General features: G+C 39.6%; 1 protein-coding gene across 1 annotated transcript in view; it reads right to left on the minus strand.

Annotated features, from left to right (window-relative positions):
* The window catches only part of grid1a (glutamate receptor, ionotropic, delta 1a), a 662,543-nt gene that overhangs the window by 66,809 nt on the left and 569,061 nt on the right, over positions 1 to 26,673 (minus strand). Inside the window, exons 7-8 of the mRNA XM_061911628.1 lie at positions 19,601 to 19,762; positions 17,251 to 17,370 (exon numbers count right to left, since the gene is read on the minus strand). Coding sequence (XP_061767612.1) covers positions 17,251 to 17,370; positions 19,601 to 19,762 — 282 coding nt within the window. The remainder of the gene's footprint in view (positions 1 to 17,250; positions 17,371 to 19,600; positions 19,763 to 26,673) is intronic.

Below are 26,673 nucleotides of genomic sequence, written 5' to 3' on the forward strand. Positions count from 1 at the left end.
GTCTGGGGGTAGGCAGTCCTTTTGCAATTGCTTTGTTGTGGTTTGAAATGATTTGTTGCATGTTATTCATACAGCTGTAGCTCAATTTAATGTTGTTCTTGTTGAATATTTTTATTAGGGTGTTGCCTTTGGGGAAGTGTTTGTCGATCAGAGTGAGGAACTTGCGGCCGATGTTGGTTGAGACGTCTTTGCTGAATGGCGGATTGTACCAAATGATGTTCTTTCGTTTTCTGCTCTTTTTTGGTTGGTTTCCTGGAGTGGGTTCATAAGTGAGGGTGAAGTTGTATCCGCTTTCATCAAGTGCTTTCTGCTACGGGGGGGTTGCTTGGTCGAATTCAGCTTTGCTGGATGACAGCATCGATAGCCTTTTATTAATTCCGGTAGGTATTCTTTTCGTGGTGGTGGGTGGGTGGTTGCTGTCATGGTGCACGTATTGGAGTGTTGTGTTGGGTTTCGTGAATGGTTGGTAGCTGTTATTTCTCAGGTTGAAAGTGACGTCGAGGAAGTTGACGGTTTGCTTGTTGGCTTCAATCGTGATCCGTAGGCCGTTTTCTTTGAAGATTTGGCATATGCGCTTCTTGGTGTTCTCGCTGCTCCTTGGCGAGGCGCGGCACACTGCGAGTCCGTCATCACGGTAAATACCAAGGTTCAGGTTGAGGCTGAGACCCTTGCAAGAAATATTTTTTTGTCCAGCAGGGAGCGCCACAACCAGTCCACTGTGGAATTATCCTTAAACATGAATCCACTCACGGTTTCCCTGCTCGGGAATCAAACCCGTGGCGTCTGCCGCCACGCCACACCGAGCACAGACACAGTTAGACGGATCAATCCTGACTGATGCGAGGAAGAGGAACCATCACATCTCACAGAGCGAACTCTCCCGCGTGACGCCAATCGCAATATCTGCTTAGGAAGGAGCTGACACATCAATAAAGCGTGCAAGCACAACACGGAGGAGAAGGAACGCCATCGATCACTATGCAGCAGGAGAGAGCTTCTTGCTGGGCCAGGGGGGAAATAGTCCTTCAGTCTTCATTAGACCCTAACCAGGGACTCGCCTCGTCTGAGAACCATCAGGCCGGGGGGATGGAGTAATGCAGATAAACCATGATGGAGCGGGAGGAGGTGAGGATGGAACCTAATGGTGGAGATGATGGACACCACTGGGTCCTGCTGAAGGTTTAGAGGAAGCTCATAGTATTTGGAACACCTGCAGAAGACTGGGGGCAATTTAACATACTGATTTACTAAATGTTTGCTCGCCCTCCGTCTTCTTTATTTTCCTCTTTCCATCCCTTCCTGCTCCCGCCCGGCTGCCCCAAATGATAATATAAATACATTTAATGATGTCCAATACAAATAAGGCAACAAGAGAAGTATGCCACATTTCTCTTTTGTAAAGTCAATCTGTACCGATATGGACATCTGCATCTACTGTATGATTGGCCTGAGAAGCTGGACAAAAAAAGCAATTAATAAATAAAAAATAAAAAATGAAAATAAAAATAAAATGAACCAAAAACAAATATATGATTTGCCTGAGAAGCTGGACAGGACAAAAATAAATAAATAGATAAATAAATAAATAAATAAATAAAAACTATATGATTTGCCAAGGAAGCTGGACAATAAATAAATAAATATTTATTCGGGGTCACGGGGGCACTAGTGCCTATCTCAGCTACAATCGGGTGGAAGGCGGAGTACACCCTGGAAAAGTCACTACCTCATCGCAGGGCTATATATATATATATACATATATATATACATATATATACATATATATATATATATATATATATATATATATATATATATATATATATATATATATACATATATATATATATATTCATATATATATTAGAGATGCTCGGATAGGCAATTATATCATCCGCAACCGCATCACCAAAGTCGTCGTCCACCCGAACCAACATTTTATCAGAACCGCAACCGCCTGCCACCCGCCCGCCGAAATACATCAGAGATGGGCCACCTTTACTGCTCACAGAGCTATTTAACCTTCCTCTTGTGTTAGCTTTCTGTTACCATCTCTTATGTTAACGGGTCGGTTTTGACCCATGTCTTAAATCAGCTGTAAAATACACTAAAAACAATGATCTATCATCCAATTTGTTTCTCATCTCTTGGTTACCTCGTTAGGCTTCCTTATCCTTGAAAATATTGGTTTTAATATTTTTGGTTTGGGCCATTGGGCCTTTTTTTGTCAGTATACCCCTCGATTTCAATTTTTAAAAATGGTAAAACGAACCTCAAGAGAATCATATAAGTAAAAAAAAGGTTGTTGTGTTACCTAACTATTACTAAGGGGTATTAGAACACATCTCTTAAATAAATGTGTTTTATTTATTTTTTCGTTTTAAGAATTTTAACTATAGTAACATCTATGGTGTTACGGGTCAATTTCGACCCATATATATTTACTTCAAGAAAAAGGCTAAAACGTATTTTTTTCAGAAACAGAAATCCAACATCAAACAAACAACAACCAACAACCAATCAAGCAAATGAAAGCAAGAGAAATAGATTACTAGTTCCAAAACTAATAAAAAAACAAAATCAGAGTGGCAAAAAGTGACACTTTTAGTGTCCGTCTTTTGTTTGCTTTTGTACAGGATAACAAGGTAAAATGAGAATCCACTAAAGCTCACATGATTGGGAGAGGAGCTGGCCGTCAGTGTGTTCAGTTTTGGCTCTTATCACTGCTTTATCATCTTATTTTTATAACTGGGTCGAAACCGACTCCAACAACACCAAGGGCAAAATTTCTACCAGATCATTTTATAATTTAGTGAAAAAAATGTAAATGTTTTATTTTGTTGACAAAGAGGTTCCTGACAAAGTCAAAAAGCTTTGATGCAAAAAAATAAATGTATGTGGTGTTTTTATGCATTTAAAAACTAAAACGGGTCGGTGCCGACCCTAACACAAGACGAAGGTTAAGACCATTCACAGAGTAATGAAGACAATGGGAGCCGCTAATATTCTCGCGGATATCCAATGGCGTTCATCCTGATGACAAGAATATGGGCGTGCTGCGAAGCCATTGACTTTGAACGTCTTCCACAACATGTATAAACCGATTGTTAGTCCGGCAACATGTTGTGTGCAGCTTCCGCTATCACACGTACAAGATTGAAAGGCATACTGGGTGATACAGAGTACACTGACGGTTGTGCTATAAAGAATTTTAACACTCTTACTAATATGCGCCGCGCTGTGAAGCCACACCAAAACAAGATTGGCAATCACATTTCGGTAACACAACACAACATAAAACGCAACACAACGAATACCCAGAATCCTTTGTATCCGTGACACTCCTGAATATATTTTACACCCCCGCGCCCCCAACCCCGCCCACCTTACTGACGCACGGGGGGGTTGACGGGGGTTTGCTGCTAGTGGGGTGTATAAAATAGTCAGGAAGTGTCATGGATACAAAGGATTCCGGGTATTTGTTGTATTGCGTTTATGTTGTGTTACTGGGAGTATGTTCTCCCGAAATGTGTTTGTCAATCTTGTTTGGTGTGGCTTCACAGCGTGGCGCATATACTATTAAGAGTGTTAAAATTGTTTATATCACAACCATTAGTTTACTCTGTGTCACCCACTATGCCTTGCAGTCGTGTGCGTGTTGCCGCGGAAGCCACACACAATATGAGGCTGGATTGTTCAAGCAGATTATACGTGTTGTAGTAGGCGACAAAGCCAATGGCTTCATGGCACGCCCTAATACTTATTACCTGGGCGACTGCCGGCAGTCATTCTAGAGTGTAGATCGCGAGCTACCAATCGACCGCGGGGGGTGTGTCAGTCGATCTCCAGCCAGGCTTTTAAAAAAAATAGACCTAAAAATTAGTGATCATCAATCTTCACCAAGACGTCACTTAAATGACATTCACGGTACCGGAGGGTCTTGTGAGATGACGCTGGCTGCTGCAAGATCATTATTATTAAAATATGACCGAGAGGAAGGCGAGAAACACTTTCTATTTCAACAGACTCTCGCGCCGTACCTTCCGTCCAAACTCTAAAGGCCGACTGCACATTTCCTATATTCACAATAAAAGCCCTGCTTCATGCTGCCTGCGCTAACTAAATACAGAGTCTCGGAAAACTGGCGTGCACAAGCGATCCCTCAGAAAGCTGGCGTGCACATCACTTGTGCACGCCAGCTTTCCGAGACTCTTATTTAGTTAGCGCAGGCAGCATGAAGCAGGGCTTTTATTGTGAAGGTAGGAAATGTGCAGTCGGCCTTTAGAGTTTTGACGGAAGGGACGGCGCGAAAGTCTGTTGAAATCAAAAGTGTTTCTCGCCTTCCTCTCTGTCATTTTTTTCATAATAATGAACTGGCAGCAGCCAGCGTCATCTCACAAGACCCTCGGGTGCCGCGAATGTCAATCAAGCAAGCTACGGAATTTGCCGCCAATGTTTTTCTTGTAAAGTGTATGGAAGCTGGATGAATCAGGTGCCAAAAACCAACTACTTTCATGTGGTATTGTACAGAAAGGACAACTTTTTTTTCTCCTCCATTTGAAAATGTGGGCGTTATCATCATTACTGTCTGACTCCAATCAATGCAAGTCATCAGAATCAGGTAATACACCAACTTATATTCTTGTCTTCGTGAAAGAAAGACATCTATATGTGTTACACATGCTTGTATTATCATTAAACACATGTAACTTGTTTAAAAAAATGTCTCTTTCATAAATAAATAAATATAAATGATATATATAAATGAGGTAGATCCCCTCGAGTTGGTCAATTGAAAAGTAGCTCGCCTGCAGAAAAAGTGTGGGCACCCGTGTTCTAGAGGATAATAGCGTCTCCTATTGTCTTCTTCGCATTGTGACACGGGTCTTAAATGGCTCTTTGAATGGTAAAGGAAACCGATCCCAGAACCATGTATATCAAATATTTCCGGATGGTTCAACCGCCACCCACCCGAGTCTGATTAAAATCTATTTTTTCTTCATGTCACCCGCCCGACCCGCGGTTTATCCGCGGACTCTGCGGATGACACCGCAAACCGCGCATCTCTAATATATATATATATATATATATATATATATATATATATACATATATATGAGTTCCCAGAAAAAAAAGAAGCAAACATATTTTACTTTCCTCCTTTTTGATTCCCTTCTTGTGCTGTCCCTAATGAGCTGTCCTTGAAGTGTGGACAGATAACGAGGCGAGTGACGTGCTTGACAACGAGCTGACCGTGTAGCATGCTTCAGTCTGGAGGCGTCTTCAACGCCATCTGATGCACCCTCTGCTCCTCATTTGTTTGTCGCCGCCGACGTCCCGATTCTGTCAAGGCGGGGGCGGCTTGGTTGGGTGGGGGTTTGGGGGGGGGGGGGGGGGGCCTTCCTGGCCAATGAAGAGGGATCGGCTTTTTTCTGCAGGGTCGGGGATTTATATGGAGCACTGACCAGACGCTGTAATGAAGATTTAATCACCGGCAGGCGAGAAGTGAAATCACGACTCCGATTCATCATAACGCCGCCATGAAGGAGGGGGAAGACACGCCAGGTCGTGGTCAAACACACACAGGGGCTTTATTCCCACATTTGGAATAAAGTTACTTTCAAGTACGTGTTTACCTTCGGCTTTTTTAATCCCGTGTAGTGGAATTTCTGACTTTTATACCATATTCTGTGTTTTTTGAAGCCCTAAAAGAAAATCTGTGAAAAAGCTTTAAAGGGGAACATTATCACAATTTCAAAAGGGTTAAAAACAATAAAAATCAGTTCCCAGTGGCATGTTGTATTTTTTGAAGTTTTTTTCAAAATTTTACCGGTCTCGGAATATCCCTAAAAATGCTTTAAAGTGCTCAATTTTCGCTATTTGCGATGCCACTATCCATTTCCCTGTGACGTCACACAGTGCTGCCAATGTAAACAAACAATGGCAAATAGCACAGCAAGATGTAGCGACATTAGCTCGGATTCAGACTCGGATTTCAGCGGTTTAAGCGATTCAACAGATTACGCATGTATTGAAACGGATGGTTGGAGTATGAAAGTATTAAGGAAGAAACTGCAGCTATTGAGGGAATAGCTATTGACGCTATTCATAGCCATAGCATGGCCGAATAGCTGCGTTAGCATCGCCGGTAAAATGTGCGGACCAAACGATCAGGACTTTCGCATCTCGTGACACTGGAGCAACTTAAATCCGTCGATTGGTAAGTGTTTGTTTGGCATTAAATGTGGGTGGAAAGAAACGTAATATAGTTGCAAATGCATCTGCAGGTTATCCATACATCTCTGTGCCATGTCTGCTTTAGCACTGTCGGTAAATAGCATGTTAGCATAGATTAGCGTAGCATGTTAGCATCGATTAGCTGGCAGTCAACATCGACAAAACTCATCTTTGTGATTTTGTTGACTATCGTCACAAATGCATTTGCAGGTTATCCATACATCTCTGTGCCATGTCTGCTTTAGCACCGCCGGTATATAACATGTTAGCATAGATTAGCATAGCATGTTAGCATCGATTAGCTGGCAGTCAACATCAACAAAACTCACCTTTGTGATTTCTGTGACTTTATCGTTACAAATGCATCCGTAGGTTATCCATACATCTCTGTGCCATGTCTGCTTTAGCACCGGCGGTAAATAGCATGTTAGCATCGATTAGCGTAGCATGTTAGCATCGATTTGCTGGTAGTCACGCCACGACCAAATTTGTCTGATTAGCACATAAGTCAACATCAACAAAACTATCGTTGCAAATGCATCTGCAGGTTATCCATACATCTCTGTGCCATGTCTGTCTTAGCATCGCCGGTAAAATGTGGAGACACTCCGGCACATTCAATGGGTGTCTGGCGGCAGACACTTTGGCATCTTCGGGCCAGTGGTGCAACTTGAATCCCTCCCTGCTAGTGTTGTTACACCCTCCGACAACACACCAACAAGGCATGATGTCTGCAAGGTTCCAAAAAATTGTCCAAAAAACGGAAAATAACAGAGCTGAGACCCAATGTTTACAATGGGTTGAAAATGAAAATGGCGGCTGTGTTACCTCAGCGACGTCACATTCTGATGTCATCGCCTCCAGAGCGATAAACAGAAAGGCGTTTAATTCGCTAAAATTCACCCATTTAGAGTTCGGAAATCGGTTGAAAAAAAATATGGTCTTTTTTCTGCACCATCAAGGTATATATTGACGCTTACATAGGTCTGGTGATAATGTTCCTCTTTAAGAGGTCTGCTCTTTTCTTTTTTTCTATTCAGAACCAAGGGATGTGTGCTGGTAAGTTCAGTTTGTGGCCACTCGGACCATTCGAAGAAATGTTATGACTTTTTGTTATGACTAAGAGATCCACGGTTGTTTTGACACAAGCAGTTGCAAAACAAAGAGACCTTGACACATGAGGGAATCATATAAAAAGCCAGTGGACCAACATTTGATATGATTTGCGTGTTTTCGTTTGATTCTGGATCCTCTGGAGGACGATGTCTGTCTGCATTGGTAATTTAATCCAACCTGTACTTTTTGATTAATGGGTAAATAAAACTTTTGTACTAAAACCACTTTTTTTGCAGTGTAAGCTTTGGACTTTCCACCACACCCGTCACCTTCCCCACGTCTCTGCGATACTGACCCTGTCGTTTGTCCACTTCCTGTTGCTCAACGTTCCCTTTTTGACTGTCAATGTGCAACAATCTTAGTGCAGACCTCCGCCAAGTCCTGTCTCTCAAATGAAGACAATACTAAAAATTGGAATTGAAAGTAAGGTTTGACATGCATGCATACATTTTAAACTTTAATATTTTATTACCAGACTTGTATAACATCACTTTCCCTTTTAACAACACTCAGTAAAAAGGTTTGGGAACTGAGGAGACACATTTTTGAAGTGGAATTCTTTCCCATTCTTGCTTGATGTACAGCTTAAGTTGTTCAACAGTTTCCCGCCTCTTATTTTAGCCTTCACACATTTTCAATGTCTGGACTACAGGCAGGCCAGTCTATTATCCACACTCTTTTACTATTAAGCCACACTGTTGTAACACCTGACTTGGCATCGTCTTGCTGAAATAAGCAGGGGCGTCCGTGATAACTTTGCTTGGATGGCTCCAAAAGCTGTATGTGTCACGTCTATGGGATCGTGTTTTGTTTTGGTCATGTTCGGTTTTGTTTTTGGGACACTCAGTTCCTGTTCCTGCGCTTCCTTGTTTGCTTTGTTACCATGCCAACTCATTAGTTTTCCCCTTGTCCTCATGTCTCACACCTGTTTGCAATTATTATGTCTATTATTTAAACCGGAAGTTGCCAGGAAATCAGCCTGGCGACTTTACCCCTACTCCCTTCATGCCATGCCATGCCTGCTAATCACTCCGTCCATTATTTCCCTCCTGCTCACACCACGTACTGTAAGTTTGTTTTTTTTATGTCACAGTTGTTTAGTTTTTCTTTTTTTTTTTGTCCAAAGTCATGCTATAGTGCTAGTTTTGTTTTCTAGTCAAGTTTGTTCTCCGCCATTGTGCGCGCCTTTTGTTTGGCTTATTTTTGTTTTAGTGTTTAAAAGTAAACATGTACTTAAACTCACATCTTGCTCGTGCCAACTTTCCTTTGCCTCGGAAAAACAATCCAAACCCCAGAGTCCACGGTGTGACGGTATGTACCTTTCAGCATTAATGGTGCCTTCACATATGTGTAAGTTACCCATGCCTTGGCCACTAATACACCCCCATACCATCACACATGCTGCCTTCTACACATTCACACTAGAACAGTCCGGATGGTTATTTTCCTCTTTGGTCCACAGTTTTCAAAAACAATTGGAAATGTGGACTCGTCAGACCACAGAACACTGTTCCACTTTGCATCAGTCCATCTTAGACGAGCTCGGGCCCAGCGAAGCCGACAGTGTTTCCGGGTGTTGTTGATAAATGGCTGTGGAGAGGCGGAGCGGGGCACGCTGGAGCCCTGGTCAAGATGGCGGCGAGGAGACAGAGATGACGACTGAGCGGAGAGGCGGGGCGTACCGGGAGCGACGCCACAATCAGATTCAGGTGCGTGGATCGCACACCGGGACACGATTAATGTATCTCCTCATATTGCATAAAAGGGGAGAAGGAGGACGGATCGAAGCAGAAGGCGGCGGAGTGTCCGCAGCAGTGGCTAAAGAGAAGCAGACAACAAGACAGGAGAGACGAGGAGCGAGACACGGAGTCAAACCTGCTAAAAGAGATGTCCTTCCTGGGTGGTCAGTGGAACCCGAGCGGCGACAGCAAGAGTCATCCACTATGGCTTTGGCTTTGCATACTACAGTTTTAACTTGCACTTTTAGATGTAGCGACCAACTGTAGTTACTCACAGTGGTTTTCCCGAGTCCATGTGGTGATGTCCTTTACGCACCGATGTTGTTTTTTGATGCGGTACCGCCGGAGGGATGGAAGGTGCGTAATATCATCACTTAAATATCGTGATTTCTCCAGATTCTCTGAACTTTTTGATGATATTACGGAGCGTAGATGGTGAGATCCCCAAATTCCTTGCAATAGCTGCTTGAGAAATGATGTTCTTAAACAATTTGCTCAGGCATTTGTCGACAAAGTGATGACCCTCGCCCTGTCCTAGTTTGTGAACGAGTGAGCATTTTATGGAAAGGTTCAAAAACCAACACACATTGGAGCAGATCCACTAAGGTGCATACACAATAATTTCGTCATATAAATGGTAAAAAAGAAGATATGTATCTATATATAAATATGTATATAAACTCATCCTCAGTATATTTATGTTCAAAAATACCAATTTTTGGGTATTCCAGTGAGAGCAGACATTGTAAAGTAAGTGACAGTTTTATTGTATTTGTATTTCTTGGTTAATACTTAGCAATACTGCTCCTTATCACTCTGCTTGTAAAACTCCTCCTCAGTATACTCATGTTCAAAAAGATCAAGTTTTGGGTTTCCTACTTGTTTTTTGCCTTATTTTTGAGACCTGATACTCACATATTACATGTCCCAGTCCCTCACAAGCTCCGTGACAACTCGGCCCTGATTGCGTCGCACCGTTGTTGGCGACGGGGTAAGCTGCTTTTGGCACCCAGCTGTTCCCAAATAGCCCCTTCACCTGTGGCATGTTCCAAATAATTCTTTGACGAGCATTCCTCAACTTTCTCACTCCTTTTTGCCACTTGTGCTAGCTTTATTGGAAGACAATGCAGGCGTCAGATTCCAATGAGCTAATATTGGCAAAAAAATAACAGCGTGAACATGAAATATCTTGTCTTTGCAGTCTATTCAATTGAATAGAAGTTGAAGAGGATTGTTTGGTGTAGATCAGGGGTGCCCATTACGTCGATCGCGAGCTACCAGTCGACCGCGGGGGGTGTGTCAGTCGATCTCCAGCCAGGCTTTTAAAAAAAAATAGACCTAAAAATTAGTGATCATCAATCTTCACCAAGACGTCACTTAAATGACATTCACGGTACCGGAGGGTCTTGTGAGATGACGCTGGCTGCTGCAAGATCATTATTATGAAAATATGACCGAGAGGAAGGTGAGAAACACTTTCTATTTCAACAGACTCTCGCGCCGTACCTTCCGTCAAAACTCGAAAGGCCGACTGCACATTTCCTATCTTCACAATAAAAGCCCTGCTTCATGCTGCCTGCGCTAACTAAATACAGAGTCTCGGAAACCTGGCGTGCACAAGCGATCCCTCAGAAAGCTGGCGTGCACATCACTTGTGCACGCCAGCTTTCCGAGACTCTTATTTAGTTAGAGCAGGCAGCATGAAGCAGGGCTTTTATTGTGAAGGTAGGAAATGTGCAGTCGGCCTTTAGAGTTTTGACGGAAGGGACGGCGCGAAAGTCTGTTGAAATAAAAAGTGTTTCTCGCCTTCCTCTCTGTCATTTTTTCATAATAATGAACTGGCAGCAGCCAGCGTCATCTCACAAGACCCTCGGGTGCCGTGAATGTCAATCAAGCAAGCTACGGAATTTGCCGTCAATGTTTTTCTTGTAAAGTGTATGGAAGCTGGATGAATTAGATGCCAAAAACCAACCACTTTCATGTGGTATTGTACAGAAAGGACAACTTTTTTTTCTCCTCCATTTGAAAATGTGGGCGTTATCATCATTACTGTCTGATTCCAATCAATGCAAGTCATCAGAATCAGGTAATACACCAACTTATATTCTTGTCTTTGTGAAAGAAAGACATCTATATGTGTTACACATGCTTGTATTATCATTAAACACATTTAACTTGTTTACAAAAATGTCTCTTTCATAAATAAATAAATATAAACGATATATATAAATGTGGTAGATCCCCTCGAGTTGGTCAATTGAAAAGTAGCTCGCCTGCAGAAAAAGTGTGGGCACCCCTGGTGTAGATAACGACGTGCTGCACTGAGGAGGTTGCCAGACGGATGATGTCACCCCCATGATTATGCATGACACGTACCCTTAAGGCGCTCGTCTGGGACGCCTAATGAGGCGCACGCCCGCCACTGTATGAAGCGCCTCTATAGGTGACACCCACTATTTACCCTCGGCGCGGTGCCAAAGGTGGCGCTATAATGGCGGCGGCAAAACGAGCCGCTGTTTCATTAACGCAGTTGAAGAGGTCAGAAGAGAAACAACAATGGCTGGCAGAAAGGATAACAGCGTGGTGAAATACTCTTCAGACGCGCTTATTGTTTATGCAAAGAACGCTTCGTGACACGAGGGCCGCCACCGCCGACATGACATGGAAGATTAAAAACAAACAGATAGTGTTCATGCCGAGCAAACCCCGCGGGATTAAGTCAATGCATGGTTTCAATTTACGTTACCATGACGACTGTAGGGACTAGAAGAGTGTTTGATCGTCATTATTAGAGTGAGCAGGTTCAAAAACCAGCACACATTGGAGCAGATCCACTAAGGTGCATACACAATAATGTTGTCATATAAATAGTAAAAAAAGAAGATATGTATCTATATATAAATATGTATATATCCACACACATGCACATATACGCAGACATATATAAACATACAAACCCCGTTTCCATATGAGTTGGGAAATTGTGTTAGATATAAATATAAACGGAATACAATGACTTGCAAATCATTTTCAACCCATATTCAGTTGAATATGCTACAAAGACAACATATTTGATGTTCACACACATTTTTTTTAATGTAAATAATCATTAACTTTAGAATTTGATGCCAGCAACACGTGACAAAAAAGTTGGGAATGGTGGCAATAAATACTGATAAAAATGAGGAGTGCTCATCAAACACTTATTTGCAGGCTAATTTGGCACAGGTGGGTGTCTTTCACAAGAAAGGATGGGGCGAGGTACACCCCTTTGTCCACAACCGCGTGAGCAAATAGTTAAACAGTTTAAGAACAACGTTTCTCAAAGTGCAATTGCAAGACATTTAGGGATTTCAACATCTACGCTCCATAATATCATCAAAAGGTTCAGAGAATCTGGAGAAATCACTCCATGTAAGCGGCATGGCTGGAAAACAAAATGTTTCCATCCCTCAGTATCAAAAACCGACATCAATCTCTAAAGGATATCACCACAAGGGCTCAGGAACACTTCAGAAAAACACTGTCACTAAATACAGTTTGTTGCTACATCTGTTTGTGCAAGTTAAAGCTCTACAATGCAAAGCGAAAGCAATTTATCAACAACATCCAGAAACGCCGCCGGCTTCTCTGGGCCGGAGATCATCTAAGATGGACTGATGCAAAGTGGAAAAGTGTTCTGACGAGTCCACATTTCAAATTGTTTTTGGAAAAATTCGACTTTGTGTCATCCGGACCAAAGGGGAAGCGAACCATTCAGACTGTTATCGACGCAAAGTTCCAAAGCCAGCATCTGTGATGGTATGGGGGTGTATTAGTGCCCAAGGCATGGGTAACTTACACATCTGTGAAGGCACCATTAATGCTGAATGGTACATACAGGTTTTGGAACAACATATGCTGCCATCTAAGCGCTGTCTTTTTCATGGACGCCCCTGCTTATTTCAGCAAGACAAGTGTTACAACAGCGTGGGTTCGTAAAAAAAGAGTGCGGGTACTTTCCTGGCCCGCCTGCAGTTCAGACCTGTCTCCCATGGAAAATGTGTGGCGCATTATGAAGCGTAAAATACGACAGCGGAGACCCCGGACTGTTGAACGACTGAAGCTCTACATAAAACAAGAATGGGAAAGAATTCCACTTTCAAAGCTTCAACAATTAGTTTCCTCAGTTCCCAAACGTTTATTGAGTGATGTTTGAAGAAAAGGTGATGTAACACCGTGGTGAACATGCCCTTTCCCAAGTACTTTGGCACGTGTTGCAGCCTTGAAATTCTAAGTTAATTATTATTTTTGCAAAACAAAAATAATGTTCATGAGTTTGAACATCAAATATCTTGTCTTTGTAGCATATTCAAGACAGAGACTGCCCAACACTTGCGTTCACCATTTTGATTCAAGTCAGCTTTTGCTGCAGATGATTGTGTACTTCTTCACATTCTAATGACAACTGGATTGCATGAACCATTTTTCCCTGACAGAAGAACTCCTTCAAATCCAACAACAAGGCCGTCACTCCATCACCGTTTTTTTTTTTTACAAATATAATCATTAAAAAAATGACTTCCTTGTTGTTCTGCCCTTGACTGCAAACGTTTCATATTAGTCATTATTGGCATTCAGCAGGGCAGGGATTCATATGGCCCCGCTCCTGGGTGGATCTTCTATGAGAGGAATCACTTTGCAATGCAGAATACTGAACATGATGGAAAGTGCCGCTCTTCCAGATCAAAGTTGGAATTGCCGCAAAACACATTTTTTAAAATTCAACACAAAGTAGAATTCATAACATTTAATGTGGCAGGTAAACCGCTTGTAAGACTCATCCTCCTTATACTCATGTTCAAAAAGATACATTTTTGGGTATCCCGGGGAGAGCAGACGTTGTACAGTAAGCAATTGTTTTGTTGTGTTTGTATTTCTTGGTTAGCACTAAACAATGCTGCCACAGTGTTTCACCCCTCATCTCTCCGCTTGTAAAACTCATCCTCAGTATACTCATGTTCAAAAAGAGCAAGTTTTGGGTATCCCTGTGAGAGTAGATGTTGTACAGTAAGCGCTTTGAGTACCTTGAAGGTAGAAAAGCGCTATACAAGAACAACCCATTTATTATTTATTTATTTACAATAAGGGATTGTTTTAATATGTTTGTATTTCTTGGTTAGCACGTAGCAACGCTGTCGCAGTGTTTCACTGCTCATCACTCCACTTGTAAAACTCATCCTCAGTATACCCATGTTCAAAAAGAGCAAGTTTTGGGCATCCCAGTGAGAGCAGACGTTGTACAGTTAAGGATTTTTTTTAAATTATGTTTGTATTTCTTGGTTAGCACGTAGCAACGCTGTCGCAGTGTTTCACTGCTCATCACTCCGATTGTAAAACTCATCCTCAGTATACTCATGTTCAAAAAGATCAAGTTTTGGGTATCCCTGTGAGAGCAGACGTTGTACAGTAAGCAATTGTGTTATTGTGTTTTTATTTCTTGGTTTGCACTTATCAATGCTGCCACAGTGTTTCACTGCTCATCACTCCGCTTGTAAAACTCATCCTCAGTATACTCATGTTCAAAAAGATCAAGTTTTGGGTATCCCAGTGAGAGCAGACGTTGTACAGTAAGCAATTGTGTTATTGTGTTTTTATTTCTTGGTTTGGACTTATCAATGCTGCCACAGTGTTTCACTGCTCATCACTCCGCTTGTAAAACTCATCCTCAGTATACTCATGTTCAAAAAGATCAAGTTTTGGGTAACCCAGTGAGAGTAGATGTTGTACAGTAAGGGATTGTTTTAATATGTTTGTATTTCTTGGTTAGCACGTAGCAACGCTGTCACAGTGTTTCACTGCTCATCACTCCGCTTGCAAAACTCATCCTCAGTATACTCATGTTCAAAATGATCAAGTTTTGGGTAACCCAGTGAGTAGGCGTTGTACAGTAAGCAATTGTTTTATTATGTTTGTATTTCTTGGTTAGCACGTAGCAACGCTATCGCAGTGTTTCACTGCTCATCACTCTGCTTACAAAACTCATCCTCAGTATATTCATGTTCAAAAAGAGCAAGTTTTGGGTATCCCAGTGAGAGCAGATGTTGTAAAGTAAGTGATTGTTTTATTGTGTTTGTATTTCTTGGTTAGCACTTAGCAATGCTGCTACAATATTTCACCCCTCATCACTCCGCTTGTAAAACTCATCCTCAGTATACTCATGTTCAAAAAGAGCAAGTTTTGGGTATCCCAGTGAGAGCAGACGTTGTACAGTAAGCAATTGTGTTATTGTGTTTTTATTTCTTGGTTTGCACTTATCAATGCTGCCACAGTGTTTCACTGCTCATCACTCCACTTGTAAAACTCATTCTCAGTATACTCATGTTCAAAAAGAGCAAGTTTTGGGTATCCCTGTGAGAGTAGATGTTGTACAGTAAGGGATTGTTTTAATATGTTTGTATTTCTTGATTAGCACGTAGCAACGCTGTCGCAGTGTTTCACTGCTCATCACTCCGCTTGCAAAACTCATCCTCAGTATACTCATGTTCAAAAAGAGCAAGTTTTGGGTATCCCAGTGAGAGCAGACGTTGTACAGTAAGCAATTGTGTTATTGTGTTATTATTTCTTGGTTTGCACTTATCAATGCTGCCACCGTGTTTCACTGCTCATCACTCCACTTGTAAAACTCATCCTCAGTATACTCATGTTCAAAAAGAGCAAGTTTTGGGTATCCCTGTTAGAGTAGATGTTGTACAGTAAGCAATTGTGTTATTGTGTTTTTATTTCTTGGTTTGCACTCATCAATGCTGCCACAGTGTTTCACTGCTCATCACTCCACTTGTAAAACTCATCCTCAGTATACTCATGTTCAAAAAGAGCAAATTTTGAGTATCCCTGTGAGAGTAGATGTTGTACAGTAAGGGATCGTTTTAATATGTTTGTATTTCTTGGTTAGCACGTAGCAACGCTGTCACAGTGTTTCACTGCTCATCACTCCGCTTGCAAAACTCATCCTCAGTATACTCATGTTCAAAAAGATCAGGTTTTGGGTATCCCAATGAGAGCAGATGTTGTACAGTAAGTGATTGTTTTATTGTGTTTGTATTTCTTGGTTAGCATTTAAAAATGCTGCTACAATGTTTCACCCCTCATCACTCTACTTGTAAAACTCATCCTCAGTATACTCATGTTCAAAAAGATCAAGTTTTGGGTAACCTGTGAGAGTAGACGTTGTACAGTAAGGGATTGTTTTATTATGTTTGTATTTCTTGGTTAGCACGTAGCAACACTATCGCAGTGTTTCACTGCTCATCACTCTGCTTGCAAAACTCATCCTCAGTATACTTATGTTCAAAAAGATCAAATTTTGGGTATCCCAGTGAGAGCAGATGTTGTACAGTAAGTGATTGTTTTATTGTGTATGTTTTTCTTGGTTAGTACTTAGCAATGTTGCTAAAATGTTTCACCCCTCATCACGCCGCTTGTAAAACTCATCCTTAGTATACTCATGTTCAAAAAGAGCAAGTTTTGGGTATCCCAGTGAGAGTAGACGTTGTACAGTAAGGGATTGTTTTATTATATTTGTATTTCTTGGTTAACACTTAGCAATGCTGCTAAAATGTTTCACCCCTCATCACTCCACTTGTAAAACTAATCCTCAGTATACTCATGTTCAAAAAGATCAAGTTTTGGGTAACCCAGTGAGAGTAGACGTTGTACAGTAAGGGATTGTTTTATTATGTTTGTATTTCTTGGTTAGAACGTAGCAACGCTATCGCAGTGTTTCACTGCTCATCACTCTGCTTGCAAAACTCATCCTCAGTATACTTATGTTCAAAAAGATCAAATTTTGGGTATCCCAGAGAGAGCAGACATTGTACAGTAAGTGACTAATTTATTGTATTCGTATTTCTTGGTTAATACTTAGCAATACTGCTAGTGTTGCACTCCCTATCACTCTGCTTGTAAAACACATCCTCAGTATACTCATGTTCAAAAAGACCAAGTTTTGGGTTTCTTTCTTGTTTTACGCCTTATTTTTTAGGTCTGATACTCACATATTACATGTCCCAGTCCCTCACACGCTCCGTGACAACTCGGCCCTGATTGCGTCGCACCGTTGTTGGCGACGGTGACCATGGCGGCCCGTGAACGACCAAACATGCGCTAAATTACTCACCCGTTTCACGTCCTTCCCAAAGGTCTCGCTGTAGCTAGTTCCCAGGATCTCGAACTGCACGTGAGGGTTGGAGCCCTCCGCCCGGAAGTCCATCAACCCCGTCAGGCCGCTGATGCGTCCCTGCAGCGAGCGGTGGTACAAAGGGGAGACGTCAGAAGAAATAGAGGACTTTGGTAAGCGCGCTGATGCTTTATTAAATAGACACCGTGTGTGTTTTCCTATTCTGTTGGAGGAGAAGCGCCTGCAGCCAGCGAGTGGATTTGCATCAGAGCTTAATGAAATGACACGGCTGTAATTCATGTCATGCATCAGTACAAAAAAAGGAGAACGGCACATTTTGAAGGGTATGTGTCGTCCTGTCAGTGCCCGCATGAAACCAGCGTGACTCTGCGCCCGCCACAAAAATGCCATTATCAGGATTCAGCAAGATGAAATGAGGTTATTTGCCTTTTTTGTCCCCCCGCTGCAAGATGCTGGCAGGGGTTCCAGAAGATCAACTGAGAACATTTGTTTTCACTTCAAAGTTCTCTTAAATGCACGTCTTGTTGCCCCGCCGGTTTTAAACATGCTGTTTGCGATACCATATTACGCACTCTATGGCTTTTTGCACGACTTGGGATGAGCGGAAGAAGTTGGGTGGATGGATGTAACCGCCTGGAGGTCTGGTAGATGTTGTGAAATGAGTTATTTACACATAATAAATGTGTATTTACATACTTTAATTGTTTCTTAACAGTGTCTGCAACAGGGCAGTACAACGGCCGATCAAACAAAATAAAAGTCAAATGAATAAAGGTGAATTTCAATTGTTTTTATTTTGCTCATCATTTATCTAATGAAAGACGAGCACACACACACATACACATGCTGTGTATATATATATATATATATATATATATATATATATATATATATATATATATATATATATATATATATATATATATATATACATATATAATTTATGATTTTTATATTTCATATATATGTGAATATAAATATAAAAAAATATATATATAGACATAGATACGTATATATATATTTTTTTTTTCATTATATATATATATATATATATGAAAAGTCAAATGAATAAAGGTGAATTTCACTTGTTTTTATTTTGTCCATCATTTATCTAATGAAAGACGAGCACACACACACACACACACACACACACACACACACACACACACACACACACACACACACACACACACACACACACACAGTATATATATATATATATATATATATATACATATGTAACTTATTAATTTTTTTATTTCATAAGTATGTGAATATAAATATTAAAAAAAATATATATATATACATATATACATATAAACGTATATTTTTATCTTTTCATTATATATATATGAAAAGTCAAATGAATAAAGGTGAATTTCACTTGTTTTTATTTTGCCCATCATTTATCTAATGAAAGACGAGCACACACACACACACGCACACACACACACACACACACACACACACGTACACTGTATATATATATATATATATATAAATATATACATGTATAATTTATGATTTTTTTTTATTTTATATATGTGAATATAAATATAAAACAAATATATATACATACATATATACGTATATTTTTATTTTTTCATTATATATATATATGAAAAGTCGAATAAATAAAGGTGAATTTCACTTGATTTTATTTTGCACAACATTTATCTAATGAAAGACGAGCACACACACACACACACTGTATATATATATATACATATATAATTTATTATTTTTTTAAATTTTATATATATGTGAATATCAATATATAAAAATATATATATATATATATATATATACATATATACGTATATATTTTTATTTTTTTCATTATATATATATATATATATATAAATATAAAAAAATATATATTTATACATACACATGTATATTTTTATTATTTTCATTATATATATACACATATAAATATTAAAAAAAAAAAAAATATATATATATATATATATATATATATATATATATATATATATATATATATATATATATATATATATATATATATATGTATATATATATATGTATATTTTTATTTTAAATTTGGGAAAAATCACAAGACCACTTCTTCTCTACAGAACTGTTTCATGAGGGGTTCCCTCAATCGTCAGGAGATTTATATATACTCTATAAACATATACACGTATATTTTTACTCCTTAAAAGTGAGGTGGGTGTGGCTGGAAAACCGTAGCGCTCTATAGTAGGTTACTTTTTGAAACGTCACATTGGATCAAAAGGGTGGTGGTCTTCACCAGCTAACCTGAAGACCAGGTCCAAGCAGGACCAGGACAAAACCGGCAGCCTACCTTCTGGATGGTGTCCAACATGGACCATCCTCCGTTCCACGGCTTGGTGGACTTCCTCATGCAGTTGAGGCTGGCCATGCTGTGCCACTTCCTGTCCTCCAGCTTCCTGTAGAAGGCGTTGGCCAGCATCAGGACGCTGTCGTACAGGTAGAGGTTGGACACCTGGACAGGTAGGGAGAGTTAAGGAGTCTCTTCAAAATAGACACCCGTACTGATTGAGAGCTAAGTCGAGCAGTGCTAGCCAGTGAGCAAAACGCCCTGCATGGGGAAACATTTATTAAACTGGTCGTATTATGATTTATTTCTCCATGCAAACACTTTCTTGTTTTGTTTATTTTGTATATTTAATTTATTTTTGTATTTCATTTATTTATGTATTTGTATTATGTATTTGCATTTATTTTTCTTATTTACTTATATATTTATTTATTATATGGTATTTATTTATTTAAATGTTTTAATATTATGTATTTATTTATTTTGATATTATTGTATTTATTATGTTTATTATATTTACTATATATTTGTTTTTTTTTTCATTTTTTAAAACCAATAGGGATCCTATTTTAACTTGTGATAATAGTCCCAACATTTAACACCGGGATTAGAACAGTGAACATTTTTTGGATTGGTAATTTTTCAAAACAAATAAGGATCTTGTTTTGCTATGTAATGAATGGCACTGAGTTTTAGACAATGACAGATTGACAAGTAATGTTTTTTTTAATGTATATGTATGATTGACATGAATCACTTAAAATAAATAAGGCAATAAAACGTGTGGAAAACCATCATAATAAAAGGAGACATAGATTATCTGCACAGTGAAAAAAAAAGAAGCCGTATCTGTTTTTTAAATAAATTTAAAAACATGTATTTATTTTTTTTAAATACATTTAAAAAATCATTATTAAATTAAAAAATAAATTTAAAAAAGCTTTATTTAAAAAAATAGCTTTATTATTTTTAAAACAAATGAAAAAAAGCTTTATTTATTTGTAAAAATAAATAAAAAAAACTTAATGTATTTAAAAAATAAACAAAAAAGAGCTTTATTTGTTTAAAAGAAAACAAAAAAGCTCTATTTTTTCATATACATTTAAAAAAGCTTTATTTATTTTGACTATAAATAAAAAAACGTCATTCATTTTGAAAACAAATAGAAAAGCTTTATTTAGTTTAAAAATCAATCAAAAAAAGCTTTATTTATTTTAAAAATAGAAACTTTTTTTATTTTTAAAATACATTTAAAAGAGCTTTTTTTATTCAAACATGAAACAAAAAAGCCCTAGTTTTTCAAATAAATAAAATAAGCTTTATTTATTTTCCATATAAATAAAAAGGCATTATTAATTTTAAAAAGAAATAAAACAGCTTTATTTAGTTTAAGAATGAATTAAAAATAGCTTTATTTATTTAAAAAAAAAAAAAGAATAGGTTTATCCATTTTTAAAAATACATTTACAACAGCTCTTTTTATTCAAAAAAATAATTTTAAAAAAGCTTTATATTTTTTTAAATAAATTAAAAAAAAGCTTTATTTATTTTAAACATAAAAAACACCTTTAAAAATAAACTTTATTTATTTCAAAAATAAACAAAAAAAGCTTTAATTATAAAAACAAAACAAAAACAATTTTCCGTTATAAAAATTTTAAAACAAATTCAAAAGACTTTGAAATAGTATTTAAATTTGATCCTTAAGATTTTATAGATTTGCCAGAATTCTTATTTTTATTTTTAATCATAATAAGTTTGAATAAATATTTCACAACTATTCTTTGTCGAGAAAACAGAACCTAAAATGAAGAATTAAATGAAAATGTATTAATTATTCTTTACAAGAAAAAAAAAATACTTCAACATTGATTTAAATTGTCAGGAAAGAAGAGGAAGGAATTTAAAAGGTAAAAAGTTATGTGTTTGAAAATCCTAAAATCATTTTTAAGGTTATATTTTTTTCTCAAAAATTGTCTTTCTGAAAGTTATAAGAAGCAAAGTAAAAAAAATAATGTATTTAAACAAGTGAAGACCAAGTCTTTGAAATATTTTCTTGGATTTTCAAATTCTATTGGAGTTTTGTCTCTCTTAGAATCAAAAATGTCGAGCAAAGCGAGACCAGCTTGCTAGTAAATAAATACAATTTAAAAAAATAGAGGCAGCTCACTGGTAAGTGCTGCTATTTGAGCTATTTTTAAAACAGGCCAGCGGGCGACTCATCTGGTGTTAGTGACCCCTGTATTATGCAAAGCGAGATGGTAATAATCCACATTTTGTATCATTGACATCGCTAATAACACGGAAGTGCTGCTGCTGTCTAAACGAGGCACATACTGTAGCTCCGCCCCCATGTGTGGTAGGAGATACAGAATACCGTATTTCCTTGAATTGCCGCACAACATATAGTATGCGCCTGCCTTGAATTACTGCCGGGTCAAATTGGTGACGTCACATGTGACACTTCCCCTGTCATCATTTTCAAAATGGAGGAGGCTGATTTCAATACCGGTAATTTGAAATCGCATAAAGGGAAGACGATTAAGAGCTATTCAGTAGGATTTAAGGTCCAAGCTTACATCACACTCAAATTTTTACTGCATACCTCTGGTAAGTGCCGGAGTGACAGGAGGTTTTAAAATAATTAGCGCATGCTTACTTTTACCGCATGCTTTCGGTAAGCGCGGGAGTGAGAAGAGGTTTTAAATTAATTAGCGCCCCGGCGGCAATTCAAGGAAATACGGTATGTCAGGAGTACAGAATATTTTGTACAATTTTCCACCCCTAATCGACAAACTTAAATTAGATTTGGAAAGGTGGAATGATGTACACATAACTATAGCTGGCAGGGTAAACTGCGTCAAAAGGAATGTGCTTCCTCGATTTTTGTATCGGTTTCAATGTTTGCCTATCTTTTTACCCAAATCCTTTTTTTGCATAATAAACAAACTAATTTCATCCTTTATATGGAAAGGCAAGACTCCCAGGATTAGGAGAGAACTCCCGCAAAGGCATAGGTCCGTAGGTGGTTTATCACTGCCTAATCTAAAACACTGCTATTGGGCAGCTAACATACACAAAGTGACTCTCTGGATCCGAGAACCTGAATTATCCATCCATCCATCCATCCATCTTCTTCCGCTTATCCGAGGTCGGGTCGCGGGGTCAACAGCCTAAGCAGGGAAACCCAGACTTCCCTTTCCCCAGCCACTTCGTCTAGCTCTTCCCAGGGGATCCCGAGGCGTTCCCAGGCCAGCCGGGAGACATAGTCTTCCCAACGTGTCCTGGGTCTTCCCCGTGGCCTCCTACCGGTTGGACGTGCCCTAAACACCTCCCTAGGGAGGCGTTCGGGTGGCATCCTGACCAGATGCCCGAACCACCTCATCTGGCTCATCTCGATGTGAAGGAGCAGCAGCTTTACTTTGAGTTCCCCCCGGATGGCAGAGCTTCTCACCCTATCTCTAAGGGAGGAAACTCATTTCGGTCATGATCTTATCCTTTCGGTCATGACCCAAAGCTCATGACCATAGGTGAGGATGGGAATGTAGATCAACCGGTAAATTGAGAGCTTTGCCTTCCGGCTCAGCTCCTTCTTCACCACAACGGATCGGTACAACGTCCGCATTACTGAAGACGCCGCACCGATCCACCTGTCGATCTCACGATCCAATCTTCCCTCACTCGTGTACAAGACTCCTAGGTACTTGAACTCCTCCACTTGGGGCAGGGTCTCCTCCCCAACCCGGAGATGGCACTCCACCCTTTTCCGGGCGAGAACCATGGACTCGGACTTGGAGGTGCTGATTCTCATTCCGGTCGCTTCACACTCGGCTGCAAACCGATTCAGTGAGAGCTGAAGATCCCGGTCAGATGAAGCCATCAGGACCACATCATCTGCAAAAAGCAGAGACCTAATCCTGCGGTCACCAAACCGGAACCCCTCAACGCCTTGACTGCGCCTAGAAATTCTGTCCATAAAAGTTATGAACAGAATCGGTGACAAAGGACAGCCTTGGCGGAGTCCAACCCTCACTGGAAATGTGTTCGACTTACTGCCAGCAATGCGGACCAAGCTCTGGCACTGATCATACAGGGAACGGACCGCCACAATAAGACAGTCCGATACCCCATACTCTGGGAGCACTCCCCACAGGACTTCCCGAGGGACACGGTCGAATGCCTTCTCCAAGTCCACAAAGCACATGTAGACTGGTTGGGCAAACTCCCATGCACCCTCAAGAACCCTGCCGAGAGTATAGAGCTGGTCCACAGTTCCACGACCAGGACGAAAACCACATTGTTCCTCCTGAATCCGAGGTTCGACTATCCGGCGTAGCCTCCTCTCCAGTACACCTGAATAAACCTTACCGGGAAGGCTGAGAACCTGAATTAATCTGGTGCAAATCTGAAGCTAGTTCCTGTTCTACTTCACTCTTGGATCTGCTTACATCAAAATTACCTTATCGACCATCCCAATTTACTTGTAGTCCAATTGTCATTTCTACCCTTAGAATCTGGTCTCAATTTAGAAATACTTTCGGCCTGCAGGGCTTATCCAACCACAGCCCCATTCATAATCACCAACTCTTCCTCCCTCCTAGCACAGATGTAGCGTTTTCTCTATGGAAGCAGTCAAACCTTAGCAGGCTAAAAGACTTATATATTGGTGATGTTTTCGCTAGTTTCAGTGAACTATGTGAAAAATTTGACCTACCAAAATCTCACCTATTTCGATACTTTCAGTTTCGTCATTTTGTTCAATCAAATAGTCTCTCTTTCCCTAACACTCCACCAAATTCGCTAACTGATTCAATTTTAGATATTCCCACGAATCAAAAAGGCCTAATTTCCAAAATCTACACCTTAATCTCCCAGTTTGGTAAAACATCTCTCGATAGAATCAGAGGGAATTGGGAAGAAGAGCTTGGCAGATCCATAGATGATGGAGATTGGGATTCTGCCTTACCCCAAATTAACAACAGTACATCCTGTTCAAGGCTCAATTTAATACAATTTAAGGTAGTCCACCGTATTTATTTCACTAATTCCAAACTCTCCAAAATATATCCCAATATCTCGGATACTTGTAACAGATGTCACATGTCACCTGCGAACATGACGCACATGTTTTGGTCTTGTCCCCATTTGCTGGATTACTGGACAACTATTTTCAAACACCTTGCTAAGGCACTGGATTTAAATCTCACACCATGTGCAGAAATGGCTATTTTGGGGACGGTTTCAGATCCCCAAATAAAGAGAAAATTTAAGGATAGTATCGCCTTTGCATCCTTATTAGCACGTAGGAGAATTTTGCTGGAGTGGAAGTCACCTTTCTGCCCCAAAGCCTCCTTATGGCTTAAAGACCTTTTGATGTATTTAGATCTGGAAAAAATAAAGTTCAATCTTAGGGGGGCACCTGAGAAGTTTTATTTGGTTTGGGGCTGTATGTTTGACTACATAGCTAAATTAAAGACGCTACAGGACACATGAAAAGTTCACCTTTCATAAACCATCTTCTTTTTATTTATTTTTTTTATATTTATTCCTGGTGTATATTTACTATCTGCCTACGTTGAGAAGAAAGTGATGCATGGCCGGCTCTACGCATGGGCAAGAGGGGGGCAGAGCCCCCTTCAATAAATGTCTTGCCCCCTCAAATCAAAATTTGAAAAAGTAAATTTTAATAAACTCACAAAATTACTACATTACAAGTTGACAAAATTATCTGCACTAGCGGAAAAATCAGCTGAAAAAGGGACACCCATGATATAGTAGTGTCGGCTTCCCTCTCATCCCTCCCTCCGCTGTGCGTGTATTCCACATTCCACAGGCTTGCGCAGCAGACACATAACCGCACACACCCTCAGCCCTCAGTAAACATCCAATCACTGTTGCAGTATGAAAGTAAAAGAAAAGGAAAAGTTGTCTACATTTATCATATACTTGTTAGGATGGGTGTACTTGTGTGGTTTATCTGTCATAAACACGTTTATCGTCGCGGAATTTCGGTGCTACGGACTTCCTTTTTTTTTTTTTTTTTTTATAACTTGACGAGAGCAGTGACAGCGGAGGCTCTGAGCAGCAGTGGTTTGGAAGGCAGAGAGCCTCCACTGTCCCTGTAACAAGCTACAAGTCATTTATGATGCTGTTAATGACGGTAAAAATGAAACATAAGGTATATATCCTGCTTAGCAGTCCTCCTCTGCTGTCCTCTGTTCAGAGCGGAGTCCCTAGCAACAGCCCGTTTTACTTAGCAACGGTCTGGCAATCGACTGCTGGAATTCTTTTTCTGTAGTTTTTCTTGTAAGTCTACATAGTCAACCTTTAATGTTTCAATCTACATTTTGTAATAAACAAATTATAAGTTACATTTGATATGACCAAGAAACCTAAAAACCAAAACACTGCCGTTTTCATCAATTTATAAGCAAGTGGGCAACACACATACATTGGATTGAATGAATTTTGTGCCCAAATGAGTACCCACGTTCTGTTTTAGAAATTAGTTTGAGATTCTTTTTTATCATTATTCATCAGACTACCTTTCAGTTTTGTAAATATTGACTGTAGTGTGTGAAGTCCTACCTTGGGTCAAAATTTATTTGAGAGTTAGGCCATCCAGTTAGGATAAATGTTATGTTGTTGGTTGATAAAATCTGGATGAAGGATGTTTTATTTTATTTTATTCATTTATTTTTATTTTTCAGTTTCCCCCCCTGAGGGATTGCCACCTTATTGTGGTCAGGGGGTTTTGCGTGCCTCAGTGACCGTAAGAGCTGTACCAGCAGGAGCTTAGTTTTCAGGTGGGACACCCAAGCTGGACAGGTCTGAAGGTAGAGGCCTGACAAAGTGCAATCCGCTACTCCAGGTTGGGGTTGGACACATATAGCTAAAGACCCATTTCAATGAAGAAAGCATCGTTACTATAAGCACAACAAAAAAAAAGTGCTGGAGCATGATGTGTACACATGATGCCCCCTTCACATTTCTGACTGCCCCCTATTTATAAGCATGCCTAGAACCGCCCCTGAAGTGACGTACTAACTATTTTCCATTTGTGACTGTACCTTTTA

Source organism: Nerophis ophidion, linkage group LG09, assembly GCF_033978795.1.
Source record: "Nerophis ophidion isolate RoL-2023_Sa linkage group LG09, RoL_Noph_v1.0, whole genome shotgun sequence".
NCBI classification, from domain to species: domain Eukaryota; kingdom Metazoa; phylum Chordata; class Actinopteri; order Syngnathiformes; family Syngnathidae; genus Nerophis; species Nerophis ophidion.